The sequence below is a fragment of the Clarias gariepinus genome, chromosome 24, assembly GCF_024256425.1.
Source record: "Clarias gariepinus isolate MV-2021 ecotype Netherlands chromosome 24, CGAR_prim_01v2, whole genome shotgun sequence".
NCBI classification, from domain to species: Eukaryota; Metazoa; Chordata; class Actinopteri; order Siluriformes; family Clariidae; genus Clarias; species Clarias gariepinus.
This window is the reverse complement of record NC_071123.1, coordinates 13,221,541-13,234,278: the sequence shown is the minus strand read 5'-3', so window position 1 is coordinate 13,234,278 and position 12,738 is coordinate 13,221,541. Positions and strand designations below refer to the sequence as shown.

The 12,738-nt window shown below is 39.6% G+C and overlaps 1 protein-coding gene across 3 annotated transcripts in view; it reads left to right on the top strand.

Annotated features, from left to right (window-relative positions):
* The window catches only part of mvb12ba (multivesicular body subunit 12Ba), a 110,630-nt gene that overhangs the window by 37,751 nt on the left and 60,141 nt on the right, over nucleotides 1–12,738 (top strand). For all 3 annotated transcript variants that reach the window (XR_008356274.1, XM_053485447.1, XM_053485446.1), the window contains exon 4: nucleotides 11,443–11,539. Coding sequence is in view for 2 of the 3 variants with exons in the window: in XM_053485447.1 (XP_053341422.1) it covers nucleotides 11,443–11,539 (97 nt within the window). In the remaining variant the exon portion in view is untranslated. The remainder of the gene's footprint in view (nucleotides 1–11,442; nucleotides 11,540–12,738) is intronic.

The following is a 12,738-nucleotide window of genomic DNA, read 5'->3' as shown; positions in this document are numbered from 1 at the left end:
AGTAACAGCTAAAATAGTAAAATTAATAGTTAAAATATCAACAAGGGGAATGTTTGATGTCACAGTGTTACTGTGTGTGCTTTACAATGCCAGACAACATTCAAATGCAAATTATTTACCCTACCCAGGTGTGAATCAGCTGTTCTCACCTATACATTCAGAGAAACTGTAATGCACCTCTCCCCACTTTAAAAACCTCTTGAATCTGAGGCTCTTCTGAAGACTTTCAGTGATTAAGGCCTCTTTTTAAATTTGTGTAAATTTTATCTTCTGGATACTAGATTCTAAAGTTGAAATTGTTTTTAATCCTTGGAATGGAAGAAATTGAGATTTTTCTTATGATAGCATAAATTGCATTGTTTTTAATCACTATAAACAGTAATATTCTTAAGTATTTTTATTTAAAACAATAAAAACGGATATGGGGCTATCTTGGTTTATTAATCCTTGTGCCTGGTTTAGGTTCAGTATTCAGTGCGCACTGTTTGTACATCTGTTATTTTACAACTATATCATAACACTCAGAAAGACCTTTTATTTGGGGTTAAGTGACTGATGTGCCTAACATTTTTCAGCAGAGCCCCTGTTTCAGTGAATAATCAACAACTTTTCATAAGTATGTAAGACCTCTTAACACCCCTTACACACACATACACACACAAACACACACAGCAGGTCAAATCGTCATTAGCACGTCCCTCCCCCAAACAGCGCAGCAATGACCATTTACTTACATCTGAACTGAGTCGTTTACATAAGTCACTGATCAATAGCTCATCATATCAATTTATTCACACAGATGTACCTGTTTTACATGAAAAGTTACAGGCTTGTTACTGAACGATTGTCTCTGACAGAGCCATACGAACAGTGGCAGCTGGAACTCCTAAAACAGATACAGGATAATTTTAATAATAAAAATAAAATTTTTTAAATGTGGCCAATTGTTATTTACTTACAATATTTGTTAATTTAATTTGGGCTCCGGGATGTTGAGCATTGTTTGCGTTAAGTTTTTGCGTTTACGTCACCGAGGACTCCCGCCAGCCATCGACAGTGGGAGAAGCGTCATCACGAGGGAGCGTTCTGCCACTCCACCCACCGCCACTTATCGTCAGCTGTGTGCCCACAAGCCAGCGTGGCAGTGCCCCCGGCCCTGCACATGCACAACCTTTATCCCTTTCCCTTTCTTTCCATTCTCCCTCCTTCAACCATTTCCTTCCCCATTTTACCTAAATAAATTACTCTTTTCCCTATAAGACCTCGCCTCATATCATTGCTTAATAGTGTCGCCTGTGCAACATGGGTCGAACACGTTACAGATCTTAACAGCCTACTGCATTTTATTCTTATAATAATGCAAAAACACAGGTGGGGCTGAATGACCGACATTTGCTGACGCGGTAGAACGTCCTGACAATGTTTTAATTTGATGGTAATTTATTTTAGTTAATAAATGTACTACAGACTTCCGGTTAGCAGCCACATGAAGTAGATGCGTTAGTTAGGTGCTCCGACAATTTTTGGTTTCTTTACTCCCTTACTCGCCTTTAAAAGTCAAACTAAATCTTTAGTTTACAATAACTTTATACTCTACCCCACGGCTATCTACCTTTTATTTATAATGGCTACCAGGAGTGTTAAAGCCGGGAAAAAGGACGACACTGCGACTTCTCTAACAGTCGAGGCCATCTCTGCGCTGTTAGATAAACATTGTGAAGCGTTAGCGGCTGAATTTGAATCTTCGTTTAGTTTACTGGAAAGTAAACTGCCAAATTCAAGCCCAAGTAGAGGACCACAGACAGCCCTTACCTTCACTAGAACTCGCTACGGATGACCTGAGCCAGCGTGTGAGTAAGTTGGAGAACATCTGCTCCGGACTTCTGGAAAGTAAAACTAAGTTAACGGGCAAAGTCGTAGACCTAGAAGGCCGGAGCAGGAGACAAAACCTGCGTGTCCTGGGTCTTCCAGAGGGTACTGAAGGTGGACTTCCTACCGAGTTCTTCTCTAAAATTTTGTGCGAGGTGTTTGGGAGTGAAACGCTTCCATCCCCGCTTGAGATTGATAGAGCCCACCGTATACCTGCATCCAAACCCGCTTCAGGTCAGAGACCTTAGCCGTTCTTTCTCTGTGTACACCGGTACCAGGTTAAAGACCTTTTGGTTCAGGAGGCTCGGCGGAGAGGAAAGCTGGAATACCGTGGTCAGCAGGTTCGTATCGTGGAAGACTACGCTCCCGAAGATTTAAGCCAGCGAGCCGAGTATAGAGACGTTATGAATGAGTTATACAACCGTAGACTCCGGCCTTCTCTCCTGTATCCAGCATTGCTCCGGATAACTCTCTCTACCGGACAGAAGAAGTGGCTACATTCGGTAGAAGAGGCGCAAAAATACATGGACAGTCTGCTGAAAATAACGTAGTGCACTATGGTTTTATTTATTTTTAATACTACAATTCTCAGGAAAGTACCCAATACTCCAAATGCAGTATTTTGTTAGTTCAGTGTACAAGTGTTATACACTTTTGTTTTAAGGCTGACGCTAGGCATTTCATTATTATCCGTGTTTATCTACCTGCATCTCCTCTCAGGGAGAATGAATAGTTCTTTAAACTTTGTGAGCTGGAATGTTAAGGGTTTAAACCATCCGGTCAGGAGAAGAAAGGTGCTCTCACACCTTAAACAACTTAACACTGCAATAGCGTTTTTACAAGAAACTCACATTCGCAGTTCTGATAATTCTCGCCTTATGTCGCGTTGGGGAGGGCAGCACTACCACTTGACCTTTCAGGTTAAAGCTAGGGGCGTCTCAATTCTCATTAATCCAAACATCTCTTTTGAGCATCATAATGTTATTGCGGGTATACATGGTCGTTATATCATTGTTTCAGGGAAGTTATTTAATACTAATGTCTTCTTCTTTGTCTTTCGGCTGTTCCCTTTCAGGGGTCGCCACAGCGAATCATTTGCCTCCATCTAACCCTATCCTCTGCATCCTCTTCTCTCACACCAACTAACTTCATGTCCTCTCTCACTGCATCCATAAATCTCCTCTTTGGTCTTCCTCTAGACCTCCTGCCTGGCAGTTCCAACCTCAGCATCCTTCTACCGATATATTCACAATCTCTCCTCTGAACATGTCCAAACCACCTCAATCTGGCCTCTCTGACTTTATCTCCAAAACATCTAACGTGGGTTGTCCCTCTGATAAACTCATTCTTGATCCTATCCATTCTTGTCACTCCCAAGGAGAACCTCAACATCTTCAGCTCTGCTACCTCCAACTCTGCCTCCTGTCTTTTCTTCAGCGCCACTGTCTCTAAGCTGTAGAGCATTGCTGGTCTCACCTCTGTCCCGTACACCTTTCCTTTCATTCTTGCTGATACTCTTTTATCACACAACACCCCTGACACTTTTCTCCACCCATTCCAACCTGCCTGTACCCGCCTCTTCACCTCCTTTGAACACTCTCCGTTGCTCTGTACCGTTGACCCTAAGTACTTAAAATCCTGCACCTTCTTTACCTCTGCTCCCTGTAGCCTCACCGATCCTCCTGGGTCCCTCTCATTTACACATGTATTCCGTCTTGCTGCGGCTAACCTTCATTCCTCTGCTTTCCAGAGCATACCTCCACCTCTCCAAATTTTCCTCCACCTGTTCCCTGCTCTCGCTACAGAGCACAATGTCATCTGCAAACATCATACTCCATGGGGACTCCTGTCTTACCTCATCTGTCATCCTGTCCATCACCAGAGCAAACAAAAAGGGGCTTAGAGCCGATCCTTGATGCAGACCCACCTCCACCTTGAACTCTTCTGTCACACCTATAGCACATTTTACCACTGTCTTACAGCTTTCATACATGTCCTGCACCACTCTAACATACTTCTCTGCCACTCCAGACCTTCTCATACAATACCACAGCTCCTCTCTTGGCACCCTGTCATACGCTTTCTCTAAATCTAAAAAGACACAATGCAACTCCCTGTTACCTTCTCTGTACTTCTCCACCAGCATCTTCAAAGCAAATACTGCATCTGATGTACTCTTTCTAGGCATAAAACCATATTGCTGCTCACAAATGCTCACCTCTGCCCTTAACCTAGCTTCCACTACTCTTTCTCACAGCTTCATTGTCTGGCTCATTAGCTTTATACCTCTATAATTGCCACAGCTTTGCACATCTCCCTTGTTCTTAAAAATTGGCACCAATACACTTCTCCTCCATTCCTCTGGAATCCTCTCACTCTCCAAGATCTTGTTAAACAAACTTGCCAGAAACTCTACTGCCACCTCTCCTAAGCACTTCCATACCTCCACAGGTATGTCATCAGGACCAACAGCCTTTCCACTCTTCATCCTCTTTAACGCCCTTCTCACCTCACTTTTACTAATATTTGCTACTTCCTGTTCCACAACAGTCACCTCTTCTACTCTTTGTTCTCTTTCGTTTTCCTCATTCATTAACTCCTCAAAGTACTCCTTCCATTTTCCCATCACCCTCCTGACATCTGTCAGTACATTTCCATCTCCATCTTTAATCACTCTAATCTGCTGCACATCCTTCCCATCTCTATCTCTCTGCCTTGCCAACCTGTACAGATCCACCTCTCCCTCCTTACTGTCTAGCCTAGCATACAAGTCCTCATATGCTCCTTGTTTGGCCTTTGCCACCTCTACCTTCACCTTACTCTGCATCTCCCTGTAATCCTGTCTACTCTCTTCAGTCCTCTGAGTGTCCCACTTCTTCTTAGCTAGCCTCTTTCCCTGTATACACTTCTGGACTTCCTCATTCCACCACCAAGTCTCCTTGTCCACTTTCCCCTTACCTGATGATACACCAAGTACCCTCCTACCTGTCTCCCTGATCACATTAGCTGTAGTTGTCCAGTCAACTAAAAGCCCCTCCTGACCACCCATAGCCTGTCTTAACTCCTCCCTAAAGACTTCACAACATTCTTCCTTTCTCAGCTTCCACCACTTTGTCCTCTGCTCTGCCTTTGTCCTCTTCACCTTCCTCACCACCAGGGTTATTTTACACACCACCATTCTGTGTTGTCTGGCTACACTCTCCCCTACCAACACTTTGCAGTCACTGATCTCTTTCAGGTTACAATGTTGACACAAAATGTAGTCGACCTGAGTGCTTCTGCCTCCACTCTTATATGTCACCCTTTGTTCCTGCCTCTTCTGGAAGAAAGTATTTACTACTGCCATTTCCATCCTCTTTGCAAAGTCCACCACCATCTGTCCTTCTACATTCCTGTCCTGAAGACCAAACCTGCCCATCACATTTTCATCACCTTTGTTCTCTTCCCCAACATGTCCATTGAAGTCTGCACCAATCACCACTCTTTCACCTCTGGGGATGCTCTGCATCACTTCATCTAACTCACTCCAGAATTTCTCCTTCTCTTTTAACTCACATCCTACCTGTGGGGCATAACCACTAACAACATTGAACATTACCCCTCAATTTCCAGCTTCAGACTCATCACCCTATCTGATACTCTCTCCACCTCTAGAACATTTCTTACAAACTCCTCTTTCAGAATAACTCCTACTCCATTTCTTTTCCTATCCACACCATGGTAAAACAATTTGAACCCTGATCCTAAGCTTCTCGCCTTGCTACCTTTCCACCTGGTCTCCTGGACACACAGTATATCCACCTTCCTTCTCTGCATCATATCAACTAACATTCAAAGTCCCTACTATCACTCCTAAACTCTTGCCTTTCCTCTTCTCTCTCTGCTTTCAAACACGCCTTCCTCCTCTCCTTCTTTGACCAACAGTAGCCCAATTTCCACCAGAGACGACCGATCCGGTATGGGAATTATATTCGTGATTCGCATCATTGATTTGGCAAATGTTTTACGTCGGATGCCCTTACTGACACAACCCTCTGCATTTATCCAGACTTGGGACTGGCACAAGAAGACACTGGCTTGCGCCCCTCGTGGTTTAATACTAATGTAGTGTTGGCTAATTTATATGCCCCTAATTATGATTATGTTTCCTTCTTTGAACATTTTTTCTCTTCTCTACCAAATCTGAGCTCATACTCTTTCATATTAAAGGGAGACTTTAATTGCTGTTTAGATCCATCACTTGACAGGTCATCTCCCAATCCTATACCTCTGAGTAAATCCGCCACGCTACTTCAGTCATATCTTTGCAGCTTTGGTATTTCTGACATATGGCGCTTCCTTAATCCAAAGAAGAGAGAATACTCCTTTTTCTTACATGTTCATCATACTTTTTCCAGAATTGATTATTTCTTTATAGATAATTAATTGATCCCAATGGTTAATTCTTGTGCTTATCAGAGCATTGTGATATCGGATCATGCTCCAGTTATGTCATGTCTATAAAGCTCCCCGATCTACCTCAGATTAATGAATATTGGCGTTTTAATTCATCGTTACTAATAGAGGATGATTTTGTTAAATTTATGGAAGTCCAGAAAGTTATTTTCTTAAACTCATATAAAACACATGAAGTGTCATGTTTAATTGTTTGGGATGCTCTGAAAGTCTACCTCAGGGGACAGATAATTTCATACACTGCAAAAAAGAGAAGGAAGGCATATAAAGAGCGAAAAGACCTGACCAACCAAATTAAAGAAATTGATCAGCAGTATGCTCTATTTAAAAACCCCGATCTGTATAAAAAAACGTGTAGAATTGCAAAGTAAGTTTGAACTTATCACAACACATGTAATCGAACTTCATTGATTAAAGAGTAGGAGCCAATTTTACATTCATGGTGACAAATCTAGAAAACTTTTAGCTAGTCAGTTAAGAGGATTTAGAGCACAGCAACACGTTACAAAAATTCGGATAGAGGATGGCACCATTATTACCAATCATTCTAAAATTAATGATGCATTCAGGAATTTTTATTCTTGATTATATACTTCTGAGTTCCTAAAGGACCATAGTTCAGTTGAGAATTTTTTGACTCAACTAGATATCCCAACACTGTCCCCTGATTCTAGATTAAGATTAGAAGAGCCCATATCACAAGAGGAAATAATTTCAGCTATCTCATCATTGAAATCTGGTAAGTCCTCGGATCCTGATGGGTTCCCTGCAGAGTTTTTTAAATCATTCTTCTCATACCTTGCACCACAACTAGCTTTGGTTCTATCTGAGTCTTTTAAGCAAGGTAAGCTGCCCGCATCATTTAATGAGGCTCGCATCACCCTTTAGCAAAGATTTTAACATCCACATTGAGAAGAGAGATTGGTCTATATAAAGAGCACTCTGTTGGGTCTTTATCCCTCTTTGCTATAAGTCTTGGGTCGTAGATTAGAGAATGGTCTACCCTCAATTATATCTGAGGACCAGACCGGTTTTGTCGAAAATCGCTATTCTTAGTTTAACATTCAACGCCTTATGGATATCCTGTACACACCATCAGAGGGGATCTCTGAGTGTTTCCTTACTTTAGATGCTAAAAAGGCTTTTGATCGTGTGGAATGGGAGTATTTATTTAGGGCTTTAGAAAAATTCAAGTGAAGGGAAAAAAAGCAGTGGGCCTAAAACTGAACCTTGTGGAACACCAAACTCCACTAGAGAGCATGCAGAATAATCACCATTTAAGTCTACATACTGATTGTTTAAATAGCATCTGAGCCAGGAGAGGGCTGTATCCTTAATTCCTACTACATTTATTTATTTATTTATTTATTTTTTTTCCCGGCCTGTCAGTATCACAGATAACACATAACAGAGTGTATGTGTAGCTGTGCTATCATCATTCACAGCCATTTTTTTTGTTTGTTTCCCATATTATGACAGACAAGTCCCACTACATTTTCTAATCTGTGAAGAAGAATACTATGATCAATGGTGTCAAAAAGCTGCACTGATGTCGAGTAATACAAGCATAGTTACATAACCTTGATCAGAGGCCAATAGGAGGTCAATTTAGGAGGTCATTTACTACAATAATAGGAGGTCATTTACTACTTTAACGAGTGCTGTCTCTATGCTGTGATGAGGCCTAAATCCTAAATGATACAGATGATGTATGCTATTTCTATGTAGATATGAGCATAGCTGCTCCGCTACTATCTTTTCAAAAATCTTAGGGATGAAGGGGAGGTTTGATATTGGCCTGTACAGTAATTGGACAGCTGACAGGGGTCAAGGTTAGGTTTCTTAATAATCGGTTTAATAACTGCTAATTTAAAAGATTTTGGAACATACTTAATGCTGAGTGAGGAATTAATTATTCTCAACAGGGGTTGTTATTGCTGGTACTATCTGTTTAAAAAAATTGTCGGTATAGGATCTAATATACAGGTTGATGAATTTGCAGAAGAGATAAGTAAAATTAGTTCATTCTCTTTAAGGGGAATAAAGTATTCTAGGTTCCGATCTGACATAGTTAGTTTAACATCCTCATCAATTGCATTGTCTGGTTTTAAAGCCTTAATTTTATGCCTAATATTTACAATTTTATTATTAAAAAAGTCAAGGTGTGACCTGCTTTATGAGTGGGTTCTACTACACACTGATTTACTCCTACTGAGTCCAAGATGGACATAAATGCTCTACGCAGAGTGTCTTCTGGATTCTTAAAATGAATATTAAAATCTCCAGCAATTAACGCTTTGTCTACAGAAATAACTAGGTTTGAGAGAAAATCTGCAAATTCACAAAGAAAATCAGAATACGGCCCTGGAGGTCTGTAAATGATGATTAGCGGGATCGACTGAGCTGACTATTTTTTTTTCTGAGATGATATTTGTAGCTACACTTATGTTACTATATACTTATATGTATACTATTCGAATGAATTTAATTTGTGTCCATGTTTTTGTACGATAGTCAGATTATCATTGTAAATAATTGTGACGCCTCCAAGGTTGGTGTATGTAGCTGCATCCAGGAGGACTAGCTTCATTTAGAGCTACATACTCGTCTTGTTTAATCCAGGTTTCAGTTAAACGGAGTATATCAAATTCATGATCCGTGATAATTTCATTAATAATAACCACTTTAGATGCGAGAGATCTAATATTTAACAGTCCTAGCTTCAGATCAGAGGTGCCGGCTGTTAATTAAATTATTTAAACATTAAATTACTAAAACCGGTATCTTTATAACTTCGTAATTAAGAAAAACATACAATGTACAATGTTTTAATGTTGGTCAGATTCTTGAAACATGACAATCATACTGAGAATAATGTATTTTGTTCTACAACATTGTTTAAGTTTAATATTTTGTATGAAATTATAAGTATTTAAACAATATATACAATTTGCACTGTCACTTTCTCACATATAAAATTGTACATCCATGGCTGCACTGCAATTGACCTGATTTCTCTTTTTTTTTTTTTTTTTTAAACTTGTGATTTATGTTCTTTATTTATATGCTTCTTATATATCTTTTATATAATTTTTGTCTAGCCTCGCACTAGTACTTCTGGTCAATTCTTACATTACCCTGTATAGTGCGCAATTTACAACATGTCAATGTTACTGTCTCTATTGCTGGTGGATATCTGGAATTTTCTTCAGGATCAATATAGTGGCGGAGGGGGAGATTTAGTTCCGTACACTGTTTATTGTGCAACCCAGCCGATCTGTTAGGAGTGCTGCATTCCAATCGACAAGTAGTTCCGTGAGAAGTAGACTGCACAGGGAGCAGGAAGCACACTTTAAGGTACAATGAGGCACAAACGGCAGTAATCAGCAATCCATTGCTCTTCCTGTGATATCCCGGATGAAAAGACGTAAATTTTTTCGACCTGAATTTGTGAGGTTGAATAATAATGAATATTGTGTTTTTAACACTTGACAATTAAATAACTTGAATATTTTTGCATATTTTTATTGCAAAAAATCTTTAGTATTTGTCACTACCCATGACCGATTAAATTCATGCAATTCCAAAAGGTTCTTATACTTTTTTTCTTACCACTGTATATGTATCTCACGTTATGAAATGTAAAACTGCAAATTGTACATGTCATTTAGGGCTGCAACTAACGATTATTTTGATAATCGATTAGTTGGGCGATTATGTTTTCGGTTAATCGATTAATCAGATAAAACCTAACCACTTCTTAAATTAGATATTTTACTTATAATTATTTAAAAAAACATAAATTAGGGTATTATTTATGTATAAAAAGAAACTTTTTAAAAAGCAAAAGCCACATATAGAGTTTAATTATCTTTATTTTTGACATTTTAAACCTTAAATAAAAATGTAGTATATAATATATACAGTATAAATATATACTACATATATATATTTTATATATATTTTATATATATATATATATATATATATATATATATATACTGTGTGTGTGTGTGTATATGTGTGTGTATATATATATGTAATAAAATACACTGATATATTCAGTTAATAAGATATAAACAGCTAAAATAATGTAAGTTTGTATAATAAAATTATGTATGCATAAGTAATTACAAGTTAACTTTGTAGTGGACTATAAAAAAAACTGTAGAAATGCATAAAGCTAATAGTCACAAATATACTGTTATTTGCATTCGCTGAAAACCACAACAATCACTAAATGTAATATTCTACTGTTATTCATACCGTGTAAATTAAGCTAATCTAAAGTAGCACCATTTAACTAATCACTATTGCTCATGAGGTGATTGCGCAATGTGATGCTAGCGAGTAGCTAGCAGATCTAGCGCGACTGTCCCGAAGTTAACAAACAGTTTAAACAAAAGCACTTAAACTTTACAACTTTTACACAACGGAGATACAGTTTTTACTGACCCTGCTAACGTTTCGCCATCCGTAACACCAACACGTTTTCTGTTTAAGTGTTCGTGCATGACATGCCATGAAAGCTCGGTCTTGCATAGCGTGCAGGTTACCGTCTTCTTAGTGGCGTTTAATGTAAATTGCTATCAAACCTTGAAGGGACTCGGGGCGCGCGCTTTTTCTTGCAGACGCTCCTGTAACATCCATTGCGCGAGCGGCTGTGTATCTGTGTGTATTTGTGCATCTTGTGGTCGCGCTCCTCAGTGACGTGAGCAGCCCAACTAATCGATAACGGCATTCGTTGACAACGAATTTCATTATCGATAATTATCGATTTTATCGATTAGTTGTTGCAGCCCTAATGTCATTCCTCAAGCCTGTTATTTATGACACATTATCCGCCATCTAATTAGTTTAGATTAGATTGATACGAAACATAATCTGGATTACTTACTGACCTTGACTTTTGTACATTACTGATCAGTAGAATATTAAAACCGTTGCTCTGTATGACCATGCAAAAATCCCTATTGCTCCAGCCCTATTGCTCCTCTGAAGTATCCAACAATTGTTCAAGTATTGTGTTATGACAACATTATATACAAACATTGTAACTATGTAAGTACGGCTACTTTTTTCTCATGATCTGTGTATATTGTGTGCATCTTTTCACAGAGTCATTTAGGAAATGTGCTAGTGGACATGAAACTGATTGACATTAAAGATACTTTGCCTGTTGGTTTTATTCCAATTCAGGAGACAGTGGATACACGTAAGCATTTTTTTTTTCATTTGTTCTTGCTTACATGTAAAATTATTTATATATATATATATTCACTACTCACAGTAAGTTAGGGATATTGTGATGGACTTTTATAGGTTTCATACATATGGTGATTGTTTAACTTCTTAATTTTTGGGATAGGGAGGCAATTGTATTGGGGTAATACACACCTCATTTTGTGTTTTCCATGTAATGGTTCCATTGTGTACAGGTGTGCCTTATATTGGGGACAATCCAATGAGACAACCTTTTTCAATGTGACATCAATTTCAACATTCTGTGGGTTTAAAAAGCTGGTATTGTCAGTAAGTTATTCCAAGTTCATCATTCAAACGGCCATGAACACACGACGTAACTTAACGCACGTGGCGCACATTGCCATGGCGCACATTTGGATTTGTGAAAGGCAGTCAGATGTTGCTTGTGAATTCGATGTGTCTCAAAGTGTCATCAGCAGACTTGCATCAAGACACAGAACTACTGGACACTAAAACCGAACTGTTGTTTATCCCTTGTGACTCATCCCCAGGTCAAGACCTTGTGATATCCCTGGACAACAACCAAATCACTCCTTCAGCCACCGCCAGCAATCTTGGAGTAACCGTGGACAATCATTTGTCATTTTCCCCACACATCGCTAACCTTACTCGCTCTTGTCGGTTTCTTCTTTACAATATCAGAAGAATTCCCCCATTTCTTTCTTTACAGGCTACTCAGGTGCTTGTTCAGTCCCTTGTTATTTCAAGACTGGACTACTGCAACTCACTCCTGGCAGGCCTGCCTCTGTCCACGATTCGTCCTCTGCAACTGATCCAGAATGCAGCAGCACGTCTCATTTTTAACCTTCCCAAGTTCTCCCACACCACCCCACTCCTCCGCTTCCTGCACTGGCTTCCTGTAGCTGCCCGCATCAAATTCAAAACACTGATGCTTGCCTACAAAGCTAAAAATGGCCCAGCACCCACTTACCTCTCTGCGCTAATTACACCACGCACTGCACCACGTTCCCTCCGATCCTCCAGCACTGCTCGCCTCATCCCACCATCTCTCAGGGATCGAGGGCGGCATTCATCCAGGCTCTTTTCTGTTCTAGCACCTGGGTGGTGGAATGAACTTCCTCTAGATGTTCGTACATTTTTGTTAGTCGCTCTGGATAAGAGCATCTGCCAAATGCTTAAATGTAATGT